The sequence below is a fragment of the Heterodontus francisci genome, chromosome 4, assembly GCF_036365525.1.
Source record: "Heterodontus francisci isolate sHetFra1 chromosome 4, sHetFra1.hap1, whole genome shotgun sequence".
NCBI lineage: Eukaryota > Metazoa > Chordata > Chondrichthyes > Heterodontiformes > Heterodontidae > Heterodontus > Heterodontus francisci.
Window position 1 is genome coordinate 18229688 of NC_090374.1, and position 21778 is coordinate 18251465.

The 21778-nt window shown below is 43.4% G+C and overlaps 1 protein-coding gene across 5 annotated transcripts in view; it reads left to right on the forward strand.

Moving 5' to 3' along the window:
- The window catches only part of add1 (adducin 1 (alpha)), a 245963-nt gene that overhangs the window by 117119 nt on the left and 107066 nt on the right, over positions 1-21778 (forward strand). For all 5 annotated transcript variants that reach the window (XM_068029236.1, XM_068029237.1, XM_068029240.1 and 2 more), the window contains 4 exons: positions 2129-2280; positions 6308-6388; positions 6718-6867; positions 16301-16444. In XM_068029236.1, coding sequence (XP_067885337.1) covers positions 2129-2280; positions 6308-6388; positions 6718-6867; positions 16301-16444 — 527 coding nt within the window. The remainder of the gene's footprint in view (positions 1-2128; positions 2281-6307; positions 6389-6717; positions 6868-16300; positions 16445-21778) is intronic.

Here is a 21778-nt window from a genome sequence, read left to right on the forward strand (position 1 = left end):
TTTTCAGAAGGCTTTTGATAAAGTCCTCCACAGGAGATTGGTTAGCAAGATTAAAGCACATGGGATAGGTGATATACTGGCATGGATTAAGGATTAGTTAACATGCAGAAAGAGAGTAGGAATAAATGGGTCATTCTGATGTTGGCAGGCTGTGACCAGTAGGGTACTGCAGAGATCAGTGCTTGGGCCCCAGCTGTTTGCAATATATATCAATGATTTGGATATGGGGACCAAATGTAGTATTTCTAAGTTCGTGGATGACACAAAAATAGGTGGGAATGTGTGTCGTGAGGAAGATGTAAAGCGACTTCAAGGGACTTTGGACAGACTTGGTGAGTGGGCAAGAACATGGCAGATAGAATATAATATGGAAAAATGTGAGGTTATCCACTTTGGTAGGAGGAACAGATGTGCAGAGTATTTCTTAAATGCTAAGAGATTAGAAAGTGTAGATGTGCAAAGGGGCCTGTGTCCTTGAAAATAAGTCACTGATAGCTAACATACAGGTGCAGCAAACAATTAAGAAGGCTTATGGTAAGTTAGCCTTTACTGCATGAGGATTTGAGTACAGAAGTTAGTGAAGTGTTGCTTCAATTGTATAGAGCCCTGGTTAGACTGCACCTGGAGTACTGTGTGCAGTTTTGGTCCCCTTACCGTAGGAAGGATATTATAGCCAGAGAGAGAGGGGGGTGGGGGTGCAGAGAGAGATAGGGGGGGGGGGGGGGGGGTGCAGAGACAGAGAAAGAGAGGGTGGGGGGGGGGGGGGGGGGGAAAGGGGCAGTGTGGGTAGGGGGAAGGAGGGGGGGGTGGCAGCAGGAGTGTGATTAAGATCACTCCTGACAATGTCATTTATCCGGAATGCTCCACATCACTTCAAGAAGTGTGCAGGTAAATATGACTACTCGCGTAAGCAAAAGAAAATGCCAGGTTTCTCTCTAAATCAGTGTCCAACATAGTCAATAAATTAGTCTTCTCATTTGTAGTATCATAAAAGTGTACATTTTGTTGCTGTTTTCATCCATAGTAAGATACATTTTTACTGCCTTTTATCTTTCTGAAATTCTCACTGGCTCCCCGATGTAAGACAAAAATTATAATGTGGCCCCCCCCGCGCGAAAAGGTTGGACAACTCTGGTTTAGAGGGTAGCAGGTTTATGCTCACAATACAAAGTGAAATGGTCAAGGTTATTAATTATCCTCTGACTTGGTGTAGGTAATAAGTATACAGGAAAAGAAAGAACTAATATGTATATAGCATCTTTCACATCCTCAGGACATCCCAAAGCATCTCGCAACCAATAAATTTACATGCTTGCTGCTGTTGAGGGCGCACAGTAATCAATTTGTGAAAGGTCCCACAAATGACATTGAGATAAATGACCAGTTCATCTGTTTTGATGTCTTGGCAAGGAGAACTCCTGCCGTAGGACTTTTTTTTTATACCCAACTGAGCAGGCAAACTAGCTTTGGTTTAACATTTCATCCAAAAGACAGGGCCTGAAATAATGAGTACTGTACTAAAGTACCAGCCCAGGTATATGATTTCTATCTTGGAGTTTGGCTTGAACTCTCAATTTTCTGATTCAGAATACTACAAATGAGTGCCGAGACAGTTTACTTCAGGTTTTTGTGACTAGTTTTGTTATAACAAATTGCATCAAAGGCCATATTTTCATAAGTTTTTTTAAAAATTCATTCACTGGATGTGGGGTCACTGGCAAGGTCAGCATTTATTGCCCATCCCTAACTGCCCTTGAGAAGGTAGCAGTGAGCCACCTCCTTGAACTGCTGCAGTGTGCTGAAAGTACACTCAGTGCTGTTAGGTAGGGAATTCCACAACTTCGACCCAGCGATGATGAGCAAATGGTGATATATTTCCAAGTCAGCATGGTTTGTGACTTGAAAGTGGTGGTGTTCCCTTGCAACTGCTGCCAGTTGCTTTTGATCTAGTAAACTAGTAGTGAATCAGCTCTAGTGCTCTTGAAAAATTCTGTTTATAAAATAATTCTCAATTTGTGGCAGTTTCCCATTCGAATGTGCACATAATTCCTCTGTGCTAAATAAATTTATTGAACTGAATGCTGCTAACAATGCTGTACTGTTAATTTTGCATATATTCCTATTTTAGGTCTTGGAATGGTTACTCCTGTGAATGATCTGCGAGGATCTGAATCTGTGGCATATGAGAAAGGAGAGAAATTGTTGCGTTGTAAGCTGGCAGCCTTCCACAGACTGGCAGACCTCTTTGGATGGTCACAACTTATCTACAACCACTTAACAGTAAGTTGAGCTCTCTATATTCGTCTCCTTTAAAGAAAAATGTATACTGTTTTGAGTACTATAGAACATATTTCTACCTTGTCCCTTCCATTTGGAAGAGCATCTTCAGTTTTTTTTGAAGTTAAGTCTCTACAGTAAAATACAATTTTTTTTGTTCAATTTATTTTGAAGTTAGGTACCAGTCAGTTCTGCAACTGTACAGTGCGGTCAGCACAACTGAATTAACAGATGTGCTGAGCTTATTTTGTGCGAGAAAGTTTTCTGTGCTGTTATGTTATGTGAAATTACTATTGTGTTTGATTTCCTGTTAAACCAACACACCACTTCTGTTGATCATTTTGATGCACGAGGCTGGAGGCAGAACTGAGTGGGTGGTGGTGCTGGGATTGCTGAAGGAAATTAGTGAGTGGGGGGGGCAAGGCCACCGAAGCAGTTAAATACAACGATGTGAAGTTTAAAAATAAGGCATTCGAAGCCGAAGTGGGTCATGGGATGTGAGTGTCACTGGCAAGGTCAGCAATTGTTGTCCATCCCTATTTGCACTTGAGAAGTTTGTGGTGAGCCACCTTCTTAAACTGCTGCAGTCCATCTGATGTAGGTATAACCACAATGCTGTTAGGCAACAGTGAAGGAATGGTGAGACAGTTCCAAGTTAGGATAGTGTGTGACTTGGAAGGTATCTTGCAAGTGGTGGTGTTCCATGTGTCTACTGTCCTAAGTGGTCGAGTTCACAGGTTTAGAAGTTGCTATTGAAGGCTTGGTGAGTTGTTGCAGTGCATCTTTTATAATGGTATACAATGCTGCCACTGTGCTTCGGTGGTGGAGAGAGTGAATGTTTAAGTGTTGGATGGGGTGCCAATCAAGGGGGCTGCTTTGTCCTGGATGGTGGTGAGCTTTTGGAGTGGTGTTGGAGCTGCACTCATCACAGCAAGTGGAGAGTATTCCATCATACTCCTGACTTGTGCCTTGTAGATATTGCACAGGCTTTGGGGAGTCAGGACGTGTGTTACTTACCCCACAATTCCCAGCCTCTGACCTGCTTTTGTAACTACAATATTTATGTGGCTAGTTCAGTTGAGCTTCTGGTCAATGGTAATGTGGTCCCACTATTTAAGAAAGGTTGTAGAGATAAGTCAGGGAACTACAGACCAGTGAGTCTCACGTCAGTGGTAGGGAAACTGTTGGGAGAAAATTCTGAAGGAGAGAATCAATCTCCATTTGGAGAGGCAAATTTTTATTAGGAATAGTCAGCATGGCTTTGTCAGAGGGAGGTCATGCCTAACAAATTTGATTGAATTTTTTGAGCATGTAACCAGGTGTGTAGATGAGGGTAATGCAGTTGATGTCGTTTACATGGATTTCAGTAAAGCCTGTGACAAGGTCCCACATGAGAGACTTATCAAGAAACCAAATACACGTGGGATACAAGGTAACTTGATAAGGTGGATTCAAAATTGGCTTAGCTGTAGGCGACAGAGAGTGATGACAGACGGCTGTTTTAGTGACTGGAAGCCAGTGTCCAGTGGCGTACCATAGGGATCTGTGCTGGGTTGCCTATTGTTAGTCATCTATGTCGTTTATATAAATGACCATGTGGGGAGTAGGATCAGTAAGTTAGTGGATGACACAAAGATTGGCCGAGTGGTTAACAGTGAGGTTGAGTGTCTTGGGTTACAGGAAGATTTAAATGGGATGGTCAAATGGGGAGAAAAGTGGCAGATGGAATTTAACCCTGAAAAGTGTGAGGTGATACACTTTGGAAGGAGTAATGTGACATGGAAGTATTCAATGAATGGCCTGGCACTGGGAAGTTCCGAGGATCAAAGGGACCTTGGCGTGTTTGTCCATAGATCTCTGAAGGCAGAAGAGCAGGTTAATAGAGTGGTGAAAAAGGCTTATGGGACACTTACCTTTATCAATCGAGGCATAGATTACAAAAGCAGGAAGGTCATGTTGGAGTTGTATAGAACTTCGGTGTACAATTGTACAATTCTGGTCGCCACATTATAGGAAGGGGATGCAGAGGCGATTCACCAGGATGTTGCCTGGGATGGAACATTTAAGCTATGAAGAGAGGTTGGATAGGCTTGGGTTGTTTTCTCTGGAGCAGAGAAGACTGAGGGGTGACCTGATCGAGGTGTACAAGATTGAGGGGCATGGACAGGGTCAAAAGGGAGTTGAAGGGTCAGTTACGAGGGGATACAAGTTTAAGGTGAGGGGCAGGAGGTTTAAGGGGGATTTGAGGAAGAACATTTTTACCCAGAGGGTGGTGATGGTCTGGACTGTACTGCTTGGGAGGGCGGTAGAGACGGGTTACCTCACATCCTTTTAAAAAGTACCTGGATGAGCACTTGGCACGTCATAACATTCAAGGCTATGGGCCAAATGCAGGAAAATGGGATTAGGTAAACATATCAGGTGTCTTTAATGCATTGGTGCAGACTCGATGGGCTGAAGGGCCTCTTCTGCACTGTATTATTCTGTGAATGGTAGCCCCTAGGATGATGGGGGATTCAGCGATAGTAATGCTGTTGAATGGCATGGAGAGATGTTTGTATTCTGATGCAACATAGGATGAACTGAAGTTAACAGAATGGAGGATGGAAGACCATTCAGGAAAGCATTGGAATAGGCATACATGAGGGTTTCAGTAGCATGCGGGCTGTCGTAAAGTTGAAAGTGGCTCCTGTGGGTCCCTTTCCCTCCTCACTCACCACTTGCTACGTGTGTTTCCTACAACCTACCTCATACCTGATTGAAACTTAAAACATCTTACCTACAATTTTCTATTGTATTCTGGACTTTAGTTAACTTTTTCAGCGATTTTAGATAGTTAAATTAATTTTTAATAATGGCTGTTGATTTGTTTCACAAATGTAAGCATAATTATAGATCTAGATGTCAAAACTAACAATGCTCCTATTAAAAGCACATTTTTATTTATTGTTTTCCCCATAAATCAATAACCTGGATGTGTTGTACGTTATGTAACACAAAACAGTACGTCCTGCTGCCCACCATAAATGACAACGTGGCAGATCTATTAGTTTTTTAAAAATGTCTTATGTTTAGTACACATCACACTTTAAATTTGCTCATAATAGAAAAAACCTGTAGCATTTTTCTGCTGATTCCCAACTCTCTCCATCTCAAATGTTGGGTTGAAATTTATATTCGCACCACCATCATTAGTGGCCCGCCTGCACGGCGGCTCATTCAAATAGCCGGGGGAACTGCCCCATCCCTGATCACTTGGAGGGAGCAGGCTGGCCGTCCCTGGCAATGGTGTCAGTTACCTGTATGCCTGTACGGGCTTTGAATCCTACCGTTTAGTTTAAATATTTAAAGAAACAAAAAATACATTAATTTTTCCCCTCTCCTGCCCCCCTAGAACCATAAAATGAATTACTTGCCCTCCTCCCCCCACCCCCCCCCACCCCCAAAAACACTTGGCTTGACCACATGTCCTCTCTCCCCACCCCCACCAGCTCCCCAAGTGCATAAACCTTAACCTAAAACCCTTCCCACCATCCCCTACACCGATGATGTTTGTTTGATCCCGTTGCCCCCGCACTGAGAAACTTAATCACCTCCCCCCTCCCAACCAATGTTCTGCCTCGTTTCCCTGGGCGGGCTAGCGGCACGAAGAACACACCGGGACAGATTTTGAGAAGGTTCTGTAAAATTCAGCCCGTTATTGCATCTCCAGGTTTTAAGGGTTTTGTATTGACTGAAATAGTACACACACAGTGTAGATATATCAGCATGGTGACCTGATGCTACTCAGGAAATCCACAAATTCTTGACTTAATTAACTCTTTATATCAAACCTTAGTTTCAGGTAGGGATTGCAACTCCGAGTTCAGCATTTTGCCTCTTGATAACATTACTGTGGGTAGTCTTTTGTTAGATGCAAAGCTGCACTCTAGAGTAAATCTGCTTTCAAAGCATTTTTCAGATTTTACTAATTACATCGTGGTCATGTAGTTATAAGTGAAGGCAAGTTATTGATTGTTCTTTCCCGTAGGTCCGAGTCAGTTCTGAGCAGGAACATTTTCTCATTGTACCTTTTGGCCTTCTTTTCAGTGAGGTCACTGCATCTAGTCTGGTAAGTAAGGAGGAACGAGGTTAATTTTTAAATGCTATTTAGTTGATCAACTTATAAAACCATTGCATTCAGTTTTATTAGAAATTATTGTATTTCTGTTGACTTGCAGTCAGTTGCAAGCATGTATAACCTTTGGAACATTACCAAAATAGCATAGCCCTTGTTGTATTTCTAATATCCACCCATTATTTTTAAAGATACCTTTACATGGAGTGTGGAACTGAAAAATGTTTTTTGCAAATGCAGCACACAGCAGATTCTCATTCCAAGACTTTAGACTCTGTTATGACAATCTGCGAAGGCGATGTTAATTGTTTTGTGCATTTCAGGTTAAAGTTAATCTTCAAGGCGATATAATCGATCGTGGCTGTACCAACCTGGGAATAAACCAGGCTGGCTTTACCTTGCACTCTGCCATCTATGCAACTCGACCAGACATCCGATGTATCGTACACATTCATGCACCAGCTGGAGCCGCAGTAGGTTTTTTCTCCTACGTTTTACAGACTACTTGAATTTAGACAGAGTATTCATTTTTCGAAACGTAATGTTTCTTCCCAACCCATTACATTTAATATTTTCTACCACTTCTCTTGATATCACAGCCCCTTAAATTACTGAAGTCACTGAGGCAACTTGATTCCAGGTCTAGATTTATGCTATACCACTCTCACTGGTTTTCAGGTGAGAAAGGTGTGGTATGGGCTGACTTATTCTGTCAGTCAGAGTAAAAATGATGATTCGCCAGAGACGATAACCCTTTCCCCAAAAATGAGCATTTGAATTAAAAATAGCTCCTGTGAAAAGTAGAAAAGCCTGTTATTGCAATCGGTGGCATGCTGCATTACTGGGCTGCATTTCAAGTGCCGTTTGGGTTTTTGTGCACAAACTAGCATTTGACAGTACAGAAACCACTTGTATTTCAGTTAAGAAAGTCTATTTGCACTTATAGACGCTCAAGCATGCATGTACACAGTGGCGCAGTGGTTAGCACCGCAGCCTCGCAGCTCCAGCGACCCGGGTTCAATTCTGGGTCCTGCCTGTGTGGAGTTTGCAAGTTCTCCCTGTGTCTGCGTGGGTTTTCTCCGGGTGCTCCGGTTTCCTCCCACATGCCAAAGACTTGCAGGGTGATAGGTTAATTGGCCATTATAAATTGCCCCTAGTATAGGTAGGTGGTAGGGAAATATAGGGACAGGTGGGGATGTGGTAGGAATATGGAATTAGGGTAGGATTAGTATAAATGGGTGGTTGATGGTCGGCACAGACTCGGTGGGCCAAAGGGCCTGTTTCAGTGCTGTATCTCTAAACTAAAAAAAAACTAAACTAAAAAATTGATTTAGATAAGCCAAATATTGCAAATTTAAATTCCACGTTTAAGGAACATAAAACACAGGCATTATCCTGGCATGTTATAAGATACTTCTATGTCTATTGAACTGTTTCTATTTAAGAGCAATTATACTTTGTAACCTTCAGGTCACCACTTTACTTTCGCAGCAGAAAACTAGAACCATAAGATTTTACAGCACAGAAGGAGGCCAATTTGGCTCACTATGCAAACCCGTGTCAAAGATTTCCAACAACAGAGGAAAACCTACTTTTCCCTTTAAAACCCTTACTCTTTTTAAAACCCATTTTTAAAAAATATCTCTTAAATCTCCTCTTAGCTATTTTTGTGTCAATGGAAATAGTTCCAGTATCTTGGGTCTTTTTGTATAACGATGGGAATCATCCTGGTTCCTTTAATATACTTTGTATAATGGGGTGCCAGAAACTGCATATAGTACACATTGCTGCGGCCTAACCAATGTTTTGTGTACCTCTACTCTTGCACTCTACTTTCCTGCTGTTAAGGCCAAAAAGTTCTGAGGCCTTTATTCTGGCATTATATACCTAGACTCCCACTTGTGCATTAGATGGTGTAATTTTTTTTATTCCTTCATGAGATGTGGAAGTCGCTGGCTACACCAGCATATATTGCCCATCCCTAATTGTCCTTGGGAAGGTGGTGGTGAGCTGCCGCCTTGAACCACTGCAGTCCTTGAGGTGTAAGTACGTCCGCAATCCTGTTAGGAAGGGAGTTCCATGATCTTGACCCAGCAACGGTGAAGGAATGGTGATATAGTTCCTTCTTGTAATGTTTCATTTCTTAAACTTTTTTTATGTATCATCTTAATTTACCATTAGCAACACCACAGAAGATCTAGTTAAACAAGAAGTACTTTTCTCAAACATTTATGAATAATATGAACAACATGGGGTCCCAGAATGCAGGTAGGTAACCCCAGAATGTGCCCCACAGAACTATAGACAGTTACTGCCTCTCAAATGTAGCTATTTCCATTTGCTATTACTACTTTTTAAAAACTTGTGTTCAGCCAGTTTTGAAATCGACTGGTTGATTTTGTTGAAAGTGATGTAAAGTGACGTGCGTGCCACACAAGTGCCAGGCAATGACCATCTCCAACAGTAGAGAGAGAATCTAATTATCTCCTCTTGACATTTAACGGCATTACCATTGCTAAATCTATCACCAACATCCTGGGGGGTTACCATTGACCAGAAACTTAACTGGACCGGCCATATAAATACTGTGGCTACAAGATCAGGTCAAAGGCTAGGAATTCTGCAGCGAGCAACTCTCCTCCTGACACCACAAAGCTTGTTCATCACAAGTCAGGAGTGTGATGGAATACTCTCCACTTGCCTGGATGAGTGCAGCGTCAATAGCACTCGAAGCTCAAAACCATCCAAGACAAAGTAGCCTGCTTGATTGGCACCCCGTCCAACACCTTAAATATTCACTCCCTCCACTATTGGCGCACAATGGCAGTAGTGTATACTACCTACAAGATGCACTGCAGCAATTCGCTAATGCTCCTTTTGAGAGCACTTTCCAAACCCGCAATCTCTTATCACCTAGAAGGACAAAGGCAGCAGATGCATGGGAACAACTCCACTTGCAAGTTCCCCTCCAAGTCGCACCCCATCCTGACTTGTAACTCTCTCACTGTTCCTTCACTGTCGCTGGGTCAAAGGTCTGGAACTCCATCCCCACTAGAACTATGGGTGTACCTACACCAGATGAACTGCAGTGGTTCAAGAAGGCAGTTCACCAGCTTGTCGAGGGCAATTGGGGATGAGCAGAAAATCTGGCCTTGCCAGCGATGCTGACATCCCAAAAATTAATATTTTTAAAAAAAATATTAGGCGAAACTTGCTCACTGGCTCTGATTTTAAGGGGAGAAGGGCAATGTCACACACACAAGTTGCATGTTTTGTCTTCAACCTCACAGCCTGCTTTTTCAGGTCAGTGACAGGAGGAGTTAACATTAGTAAACAGCAGTGAGCATAGCTACATAAGGAGAAGATCGGCCTGAAAAACTTCCCAGATCGCTTTAAAAGGTACCTGGACATGCACCTGAAGTGCTGTAAGCGGCCAGGCTATGGGCCAGGTGCTGGAAGGTGGGATTAGATTGGGCAGCTAGTTTTTTTTTTCGGCCGGCACTGACATGACTGGCTGTATGGCCTCCTACTGTGCTGTAATTTTTCTATGGTTCTATAGTTCTAACTGACAACGCATGTGAATTCTGGGAAACCCTATAGTGTGGTGTACCCAGGTTTCCAAAATGAATTGTAATATAAATTGCTTGTGAAAGCCCCCTAGTTAAGCCCAAACCTTGTAAGGATTCAGTGTAAGTCTTGGGAATGTCTAAATAACTGGCTGACTGGTAGAAATAAATTGCAGGGACTTTTTAGAAAAGTTATTGGGGTGGGGGGGGTTGTTAATAGGATGCTCTCGGGCTCAGTATTGAGTTCATACTGCTTCATAGTGAGTAACTAGGAATTGTTAAGGAGCAAAGTCCATGGACACAAAGCATTGAAAGCTAGTGCACAAGCAGCAGAAAAAGTAATCAAAAAGGCTAAGGGAATGTTGGCCTTTATCTCAAGAGGGTTGCAATTCAGAAGTGATGCTTTAGTTGTACAGAATCTTAGTTTGACCCCAACTGGAGTTCTGCATTTGGTTTTGGGCACTGAACCTCAGGAAAGATATATTGTCATTGGAAGGAGTACCATGTATATTCACCAGAATGATCCTAGTGTTCAAAGGATTAAATTATAAGGCAAGGTTGTATTAACATGGCTTGTATACCATTGATTCAAAGATTGAGGTGTGATCTAATCGCAATGTTTAATATCATTTAAGGGATTAGAAAGGGTAGATACAGAAATACTATTTTCTCTGGGAAATCCAAAACAAGAAGGCATAATAAAATTACAGTTCGGCCATGTAAGAGTAAAATCAGGTAGCACTTTTCACACAGGTTCATGAAAATTTGGAGCATTCTCCCAAAAGGCTGTGGATGCTGGGCCAATTGAAATGTTAAAGACTGAGATCAATAGCTTTTTGTTGGGTAAGGTACTGAGGGTTATGGATCAAAGGTTGGTAAATGAAGTTGGGGTCCAGACCGGCCATGATCTAAGAAATAGGAGCATGAGTAAGCCATTTGGCCCTTCGAGCCTGCCCCGCCATTTAATAAGATCATGGCTGATCTGATTGTGGTCGTAACTCCACTTTCCTGCCTGCCCCCTTCTGTTGACTCCCTTATAAACCAAAAATCTGTCTAACTCAGCCTTGAATATATTCAATGACCCAGCCTCCACTACTCTCTGGGGTAGAGAGTTTCAAAGATTAATAACCCTTTGAGAGAGGAAATTCCTCCATCTCTTTTAATGGGAGACCCCTTATTTTGAAGCTGTGCCTCTGAATTTTAGATTTCTCCCACAAAGAGTAGCATCCTCTCAGGATCTACCCTGTCAAGCCCCTCAGAATCAGGCCAAGGACACAAATGTGGGCATTGGAGCCTACCCGAAGTACCCGTTTCCTCCGTGACACGCTGGTCCATTCCATCATCCCGACACCTCGTCCCCTTCCTATGGCACCTTCCCATGCGATCGTAGGAGGTGTTGTACCTGCCCTTTACCTCCCCTCTCCTCTCCATCCAAGCCCCCAAACACCTTCCAGGTGAAGCAGCACTTTTATTTGTGCTGCTTTCAATTTAGTGTACTGTATTCGCTGTTGACAATGCGGTCACCTCTACACTGGGGAGACCAAACGAATATTGGGTGACTGCTTTGTGGAACATCTCGGCTCAATCTGCAAACATGACATCGAGCTTCCATTTACTTGCTATTTTAATTCACCACCGTGCTCTAATGTCCCCAGTTCTGTCCTTGTCCTGCTGCAGTGTTCCAGTGAACCTCAACGCAAGCTAAAGGAACAGCACCTCATCTTCCGACTAGGCACTCGATAGCCTCCTGGACTCAACATTGAATTCAACAAATTCAGAGCATGACTGGCTTTTTTTGTTTTGTTTTTTTAGCCATGTGCCTGTCTTAAACTTTTTTTTATTTGAGCTGCTCGTTGTTAGAGTCAGAGTTATACAGCACAGAAACAGGCCCTTTGGCCCATCATGTCTGTGCCGGCCATCCAGCACCCAACTATTCTAATCCCATATTCCTCCACCTGGCCCGTAGCCTTGTATGCTACAGTGTTTCAAGTGCTCATCTAAATACTTTTTAAATGTTGAGTGTTCCTGTCTCCACCACCTCTTCAGGCAGTGCATTCCAGATTCCTACCACCCTCTGGGTACATGATTGTACACCTCAGTCATGTCCCCCCTCATCCTTCTCTGCTCCAGGGAAAACAGCCCTAGCCTTTTCAGTCTCTCTTCATAGCTGAAATGCTCCAGCCCAGGCAACATCCTGGTGAATCTCTTCTGCACCCCCTCCAATGCAATCACATCCTTCCTATAGTGTGGTGCCCAGAACTGTACACAGTACTCCAGCTGTGGCCTAACTAGCGTTTGATATTGCTCCATCATAATCTCCCTGCTCTTATATTCTATTCCTCGGCTAATAAAGGCAAATATCCCATATGCCTTCCTAACCACCTTATCTACCTGTGCTGCTGCCTTCAGTGATCTATGGGCAAGTACACCAAGGTCCCTCTGACCTTCTGTACTTCCTAGGATCCTACCATCCATTGTATATTCCCTTGCCTTGTTCGTCCTCCCAAAATGCATTACCTCACACTTTTCAGGATTAACTTCCATTTGCCACAGCTCTGCCCATCTTACCAGCCCATCTATATATCTCCCTGTAATCTAAAGCTGTCCTCCTCACTATTTACAACACCACCAATTTTCGTGTCATCTGCAAACTTACTTATCATACCTCCTATATTCACGTCTAAATCACTAATGTACACTACAAACAGCAAGGGTCCCAGCACCGATCCCTGTGGTACACCACTGGTCACAGACTTCCAATCGCCAAAACAGCCCTAGACCATTATCCTCTGCCTCCTGCCACTAAGCCAATTTTGGATCCAATTTGCCAAATTGTCCTGGATCCCATGGGTTCTTACCACATTAACCAATCTACCAATCTCCCATGCGGGACTTTATCAAAAGCCTAACTGAAATCCATGTATACTACATCTACTGCTTTACCCTCATCGACACATCTAGTTGTCACCTCGCAAAATTCAATCAAGTTAGACACTATCTCCCCCTGACACAGCCATGCTGACTATCCCTGATTATTCCCTGCCTCTCCAAGTGGAGATTAATCCTGTCCCTCAGAATTTTTTCCAATATATTACCTGGTTTATCCCTACTACCCTTCTTGAATAATGGTACCACATTCGCTGTCCTCCAGTCCTTTGGTACCCCTCCTGTGGCTAGAGAGGATTTGAAAATTTGTTTCAAAGCCCCTGCTATCTCCTCCCTTGCCTCACATAACAGCCTGGGATGCATCTCATCTGGGCCTGAGGATTTATCCACTTTTAAGCCACTAAAACAGCTGATATTTCCTCCCTTTCAATGCTAATATGTTCAAGTATATCTCAATCCCCCCTCCCTGATCTCTATATGACCTACATTGTCGTCCTCCATAATGAACACCGATGAAAAGTAATCGTTTAAAACCTCACCTATGTCCTGCGACTCCACACAAAGATTGCCATGTTGGTCCCTAATGGGCCCTACTCTTTCCCTGGTTATCCTCTTACCCTTTTTTTTCTTCTTTATCTTGCCCGACAGTGTTTTTTCATGTCCCCTTTCGCTCTCCTAATTACTACCCATTGTCTCTCGAGATAAGGAGGCCAAAAAAGAATTACTTTTAAGTGCCACCATACACTTTCTATACTCTAGTGCCTCTGCTGTTTTCAGTGCATGGGATCTGCCGTAAGCCTCTTGTTTTTTTTCCTGATCCAATCCTCTATACCCCTTGACATCCAGGGTTCCCTGGGTCTGTTCGTCCTACCCTTCACCTTTAACGCCTACATGTTGGCTCTGAACTCTGTTTCCTCTTTGAATGACTTCCACTGATGTGATGTAGACTTTCCTACAAGTAGCTGCTCCCAGTTCACTTTGGCCAGATCCTGTTTTATCATATTGAAATCGGCCTTCCCCCAATTCAGTACCTTTATTTCTAGTGCATCTTTGTCCTTTTCCATAACTACCTTAAATCTTACGGAGCTATGGTTACCATCCCCGAAATGCTCCCCCACTGACACTTCTACCACTTGACTGCCTTCATTCCCTAGGATTAGGTCCAGTACTGCCCTTTTTCTTGTAGGACTTTCTACATACTGGGTCAAAAAGCTCTCCTGTATGCATTTTAAGAATTCTGCCCCTTTTAAGCCTTTTGCACTAAGACTATCCCAGTTAATATTGGGGATGTTGAAATCCCCTACTATTATTACCCTATTATTTTTACACCTCTCAGATTTGCCTACATATCTGCTCCTCTATCTCTTGCTGACTGTTGTACACACCGAGCCAAGTGGTTGCCCCCTTTTTGTTTTTAAGTTCTACCCAAATGGCCTCATTTGAGGAACCTTCTAAGATATCATCCCTCCTTACTGCAGTAATTGACTCCTTGATCAACAGTGCAATGCCACCTCCTTTTATTCGCTCCCCTGTTGCCATTAACACTCTCTCTGGGCTAATGCTTTGTTTTGTCTACAACTAGTAACACTCCCTTTGCCTTTGTTCCATGGCATCTGTGTCATTTAATCTCTCCTGCCTTTGCCCTATCTCAAACCTTCCAGCACTTGGTTTTTATTTCAGATTTCCAGCATCTGCAGTATTTTGCTTTTGTTTTAGCTTTCTTTTCAGTCTCAATTCTGCACCTTTTCTGATCATTTCCATTCATACCCGTACTTCCCAAATAAGTATCTGTCCCCTTTTTTTTTTTGAAAACCCATTCATTGATTTTTGACTCTATAGCCTTCTGGCTGTGTATTCCACATTCCAGTAGCCCTTTTTAACTAGCTTATTTCAAATTTGAAGATTCCATTCTTAACTTTAATTTTGTATTAAGCCAAAATATTGTTGCCCCATTTGGCAGCTAAACTCCTGCATTTTTTCTGTGTACATATCAGCTCAATCTATTGTTTTGAAGTCTGCATGGAATACCACAGCCAAAGAACACTCAATCAGGAGGTGTCAAGGCCTGAAACTCTGTCCCTTGTATTGAGATGCATTTATGGAATTTAGTCACTGCTGAAACAAGGTGTTTTGGGGCATTCGTCAACCTATGGAAAACTCTGTGACTGCTTATTGGTACAGCGGTATAATTTATTTCTGAACTTCCAGTATAGTTTTTTGTGAAGCTACTGTTGGGTAATATGCTGTGATTCTTATGAATGTCTGGATTTTTAGTATGTTTCAGAACTTGGTGTTGAAAAAACTGATTAGCTAAATTCTATTTCTAAAAGTGGTTTCATATGAACTTAATGTCATCAAGTGTAAAGATGTGTTCTGTGCTTTCTTTATTGAAACAGTTGACTGATTCATAGGAACAGGATTAGGCCATTCAGCCCATCGAGCCTGCTGTGCCATTCAATTAGATCATGTTGATCATCTACCTCAACGCCACTTTCCTGCGCTGTCCCCATATCCCGAAATGTCATTAGTATCCAGATATCTATCGATTTCTGTCCCGAACATGCTCAATGATTGAGCTTCCACAGCTCTCTGGGGTAGAGAATTCCAAAGATTCATCACCCTCTGAGTGAAGAAATTCCTCCTCATCTCAGTCTCAAATGGTCTATCGCTTATTCTGAGACTGTCACCTGATTCTAGACTCACCAGCCAGGGGAAATATCCTATTTACATCTGCCCTGTCACACCCTGTAAGAATTTTCTAAATTTCAGTGAGATCACACCTCATTCTTCGAAAGTCCAGAGAATACAGGCCCAGTTTCCACAATCAGTCCTCATAAGACAATCCTGTCATCCCAGGGATTAGTCTGGTAAATCTCCCTCTATGGCAAGTATATCATTCCTTAGATGAGGCAAAACTGTACACAATACTCCAGGTGCAGTCTCACCAAGACTTCCTTACTCCTGTACTCAAAATCCCTTGCGATGAAGGCCAACATACCATTTGCCTTCCTAATTGTTTGCTGCACCTGCATTCTAGCTTTTAGTGATTCATGAACTAGGACATCCAGGTCCCTTTGGACATCAACACTTCCCAATCTCTCTCCATTTAAGAAATGCTCTGCCTTACTTTTTTTTTCTACCAAAGTGGATAACTTCACACTTATTCAGATTATATTCCATCTGCCATGTTCTTGCCCATTCACTTAGCCTGTCCAAATCCACTGGAAGCCTCCTTGCATCCTCCTCACAACTTACATTCCCACCCAGTTTTGTGTCATCAGATTTGATTCTGTTAATTTAATAGACTGATTGGTGAGGCTCGTATTTTATGCAAGCGGGTGTTCTTAGAAAATGAAAACCACGGTCCACTCAGGTGATTTTAAAGATTTAAATTTTTTTTGGTTTTCTCAAATGCTGGTTTTATGATGGTTAAGCAGCATTTCTGTTGCGCCAGGTTTCTGCAATGAAGTGTGGCCTACTGCCAATCTCTCCTGAAGCATTGGCACTTGGAGAGATAGCTTACCATGACTACCATGGAATCCTTGTGGATGAGGGAGAAAAGGTACTAATACAGAAAAACCTGGGCCCCAAGAATAAGGTCAGTTCCATTTTAAATTGAAGTAACACTTTAATTCTCTGTTTATGGTGGAAAATGTGTGTGGCAGGTTTTTGAAAACATCCAAGTATCTTTTACAGTAGTTTTTCAAAAGATGGTGTTTATAATGTGTCCCAAAATACTGAAAACTACACAAGTAATGGTTTCCTTGAATGTGGGTGGCATTAATACTTTTGGCTTATTCAAAATAATTATCCATTTTGGTATCACTGATTTCCTATGTCATTGTCTCAATGGTTGTCTAAATTTTCAAGGAGAAATTCTAATTGTAACGCAAGTACAGTCATGAAATTCAGTCCTATCTGACTTCACTTACAGGAAGCTCTGACAGCCTTTCCATTTGTACAGTCTAGATGCCACTGCTGAGTGAGTGCTCTGTACCATTTATCTCCATAATCTCTTGAGCATTTTGCTATTAAGCAACCATTGTGTTGAGTGGGAAATGTTGGCTAATTTAATTTTGTAAATGCACTCTTATATTTCTCATTAATATTCAATCCTGCAAGGAGGCATAATCACTACTTTGTTATTTTGTGTTCATGATGCAGATGCGTTCAGATCAACTTTCATAGTTTTAATATGCTCCAAGAATCATGTGCATCTAATCAAGTTAAATGAAAGCATGTAAAATGAATTCACTTTCTATCAAAATTAATATAAAAAAACAAATTTAATCATGAAAGATTAAGAACTTAAGTTCCCCTATTACTGTTTGTATTGAGATTTAACAATTTTACTTTTCCATTACATTCGTTTCAAGGATAACAGGTGAAATAGATTTGCAGCTCTATGCCATTGTTGTGGTAGAATTACAGTACATTCCTTGTATAAAAGCTCTATCTAGATGGGTGTGGTCAATTCGATTTACTACGCATGATATCAAGAAACGACTGAAGGCACTGGATATTGCAAAGGCTATGGGCCCTGACAATATTCCGGCAATAGTACTGAAGACCTGTGCTCCAGAATTTGCTACACCCCAAGCCAAGCTGTCCCAGTACAGCTACAACACTGGCATCTACCCGGCAATGTGGAAAGTTGTCCAGGTATGTCCTGTACGCAAAAAGCAGGACAAGTCCAACCCGGCCAACTACTGCTCCATCAGTCTACTCTAAATCATCAGTAAAGTGATGGAAGATGTCATCAACAGTGCCATCAAGCAGCACTTGCTTCGCAATAACCTGCTCAGTGACGCTCAGTTTGGGTTCCGCCAGGGCCACACAGCTCCTGACCATATTACAGCCTTGGTTCAAACGTGGACAAAAAAGCTGAAGGTGAGGTGAGAGTGACTGCCCTTGACATCAAGACAGCATTTGACACAGTATGGCATCAAGGAGCCCTAGCAAAACTGGAGTCAATGGAAATCGGGGATAACTCTCCGCTGGTTGGAGTCATACCTAACACAAAGGAAGATGGTTATGGTTGTTGGTCAATCATCTGAGCTCCAGGACATCACTGGAGGAGTTCCTCAGGGTAGTGTCCTAGGCCCAACCATCTGCAGCTGCTTCATCAATGACCTTCCTTCAATCATAAGGTCAGAAATGGGGACGTGTAATCATCAGTGAACAAAGTTCAGCAACATTCACAACTCCTCCGATACTGAAGCAGTCTGTGTAGAAATGCAGCAAGACCTGGACAATATCCAGGCTTTGGATGATAAGTGGCAAGTAACATTTGCGCCACACAAGTGTCAGGCAATGACCATCTCCAACAAGAGAGAATCTAACCATCTCCCCTTGACATTCAATGGCATTACCATTGCTGAATCCCCCACTATCAACATCCTAGGGGCTACCATTGACCAGAAACTGAACTGGAGTAGCCATATAAATACCGTGGCTACAAGAGCAGGTCAGAGGCTAGGAATCCTGCGGTGGGTAGCTCACCTCCTGACTCCCCAAAGCCTATCTACAAGGCACAAGTCTGGAGTGTAATAGAATATTCTCCACTTGCCTGGATGGGTGCAGCTCCAACAACACAAGAAGCTCGACACCATCCAGGACAAAGCAGCCAATGTGATTGGTACCCCATTCACAAACGTTCACTCCCTCCACCACTGACGCACAGTGGCAGCAGTGTGCATCATCTGGTGCTTGTCCATAGATCACTGAAGGCAGCAGCACAGGTAGATAAGGTGGTTAGGAAGGCATACAGGATACTTGCCTTTATTAGCCAAGGCACAGAATTATGATGGAGCTGTATAAAACGCTGGTTAGGCCACAGTTGGAGTATCGTGTACAGTTCTGGTCGCCACACTTTAGGAAGGATGTGATTGCAATGGAGAGGGTGCAGAGAAGATTCACCAGGATGTTGCCTGGGCTGGAGCATTTCAGTTATGAAGACAGACTAGATAGGCTGGGGTTATTTGCCTTGGAGCGGTGAAGGCTGAGGGGGGATCTGATTGAGGTATACAAAATTGTGGGGCATTGATAGTTTAGATAGGAAGAAACGTTTTCCCTTAGCGGAGGGGTCAATAACGAGGGAGCATAGATTTAAGGTAAAGGGCAGGAGGTTTAGAGGGGAGTTGAGGAATTTTTTCACCCAGAGGGTGGTTGGAATCTGGAACACTGCCTGAAGGGGTGGTAGAGGCAGGAACACTCACAACATTCAAGAAATATTTAGATGAGCGCTTGAACCGCCTTAACATACAAGGCTACGGGCCAAGTGTGTGGAAATGGGATTAGTTAGGATGGGTGCTTAATGGTCAGCGCAGGCGCGTTGAGCCGAAGGGCCTGTTTTTGTGCTGTAAAACTCTGACTGTATAAGATGCAGCAACACACCAAGGCTCCTTAGACAGCACCTTCCAAACCCGCAACCTCTACTAACTAGAAGGACAAGGAGCAGCAAATGCCTGGGAACACCACCTGCAAGTTCCCCTCCAAGTCACACGCCATCCTGACCTGGGACTATATTGCTGTTCCTTTAGTGTTGCTGGATCAAAATCCTGGAACTCCCTTCCTGACAGCACTGTGGGTATACCTACCTCACTGCAGCAGTTCAAGAAGGCAGCTCACCACCACCACCTCCAAGGCAATTAAGGATGGGCAATAAATGCTGGCCTAGCCAGCAATGCCCACATCCCATGAAACGAATTAAAACAAAAAATGGTACTAGACTAGCAACTCCAAGGTTGGCAGTTCACATCACACTATAGAAATGGTAAAATTGATTTTAATATCATTTGTGAACTGACACAGCGAAAAGACAATGAAAGCTGTCAGATTATCATAAAAATGGGGAGGAGACCCCTACATTGTGGTTAACTCTTGATTCCCTCAGGGCAACTAGGAATTGGTAATAATTATTACTTTGTTACTGACAGCCCAAGAAGTTGGGAGGGGGCGGGATTTACTTCTCCTTGGACTTGCTCCTTACTAGTTGGTCCATATTTTTAAAAAGTGATTCCTGACAACGCAGCCGCCCACTGACGTCATCAGGCTGCACCAAGGTGTGCACTTGCGCAGACGGGCTCCTGCTCTCTGCGCATGCACTGCGTTCCGACTTGCCAGGACTGGTTAGTGCATGTGCCGATGACTTCATTGCGCGACGTGTGCGTCTTTGGGCAATGTGCCTGGTCAGCCTCTGCGCATGTGCATTATGCGTACAGCAATGCAACGCTAATGTCTTAACCCATGTGTCAAGCCCCCCCCCCTCCTGCTGCTCTCCATGGCCACTCTGCTCCCCACCCTTCCCCGGCCTGCTCGCTTGCCCCCTCCCCGGCCTGCTCTGCTTTCTCCCTCCCGCCATTGTGTGCTGCCATGTATTTGTCAGGTTGCCTTTGTGTGATAATTTGAGCAGCGCCATTTTTAGTCCTGGCAATTGCCTGAAGTCGCAGACTGGGACGTTTTAGTGGCACATGATGCATTTGTGCATGTGCCACTGCAGCGCCAGCTAGTGGTAGTGTTGTCAGCAAACACAGCCTTTTGAAAAACTCATAACGGGGAAAACTCTCCACTGGCTAGAGCCATACCTAACATGAAGATGGTTGTGGCTGTTGGAGGCCAATTATTTCAGGTCCAGAACATTGCTGCAGAAGCTCCTCGGGGCAGTATCCTAGACCTAACTATCTTTGCTACGTCATCAATGACTCCCTCCATTATAAGTTCAGGAGTGGGGATGCTCAGACAGTTGCACAGAATTCAGTTCCATTCGCAATTCCTCAGATAATGAAGCTGTCTGTGCCTGCATGCAGCAAGACCTGGACAACATTCATGTTTGTGGTGCAAATTGGCAAGTAATTTCCATGCCACACAAGTGCCAGGCAATGACCATCTCTAACAAGAGGTTGTCTGACTGCCTCCCCTTCAGTGGCACTACCATTGCTGAGTCCCCAATTGAGTGCGGTGGAGGGGGCGGTGCTCACCATCAACCAGAACCTCGCCACATAAATGCTAAGGCTATAAGAGCAGGTCAAAGGTTAGTTATTGTGCAGTGAGTAAATTGCCTCCTGACTCCCCAAAGCCTGTCCACCTACAAGATGCAAGTCAGGAGTGTGATGGAATACTTCCCACTTGCCTGTATGGACACAGCTCCAACAACACTTAATGTCGATACTGTCCAGGGCAAAGGAGCCCGCTTGCTTGGCACCCTATCCAGCATCATAAACCTTCACTCTGTGCACCATTGCTGCAGTGTGCGCCATCTGTAAGCTGTACTGCAGCAACTTGCCACGGCTTCTTCGACAGCACCTTCCAAACCTACAATCTCTATGGCCGAGAAAGACGAGGGCAATAGAATGCCAGCACCTGCAAGTTTCCCTCCAGGTCACACACCACTGTGACTTGGAAACATATCGCCCTTCCTTCATCGTTCCTGGGCCGAATCCTGGAATTTCCTCCCTAACAGTGTGAGTACTTTCACCAGATGGACTGCAGATGTTCAAGAAAGCAGCTCACCACCACCTTCTAAAGGGCCATTAGGGATGGGCAATAATTTCAACTGAATAATTTTAGTGCATACAGCCCTGTATTCAGAGTTTATTTGTAGATTGGCAAAAAAGAAATTACAGGTCTAAACTACTCAAAGTAACGATCTTTGGACAGTAAGCATTTGGTGAGTTGGAAATGACTTGAATGGAAGGTAACCTGAATTCTAGATCCATCTTTTTTTAAAGTAGGAACAAGATGATTATTTTGAACTGTAACATTATACAGTTAAACTTAAGCCCTCCATGGTTACATCCATCAGTAAATGACAGTGCCAGCAATATGTGAATGATCTGCAACTTGTACATTAACATCATCTGAAGTCTGGTGGGTTTGGACTGTGGAAATCACTGAATGGAGGACTGGATAGTTCAGTTATTTAGATGGACAC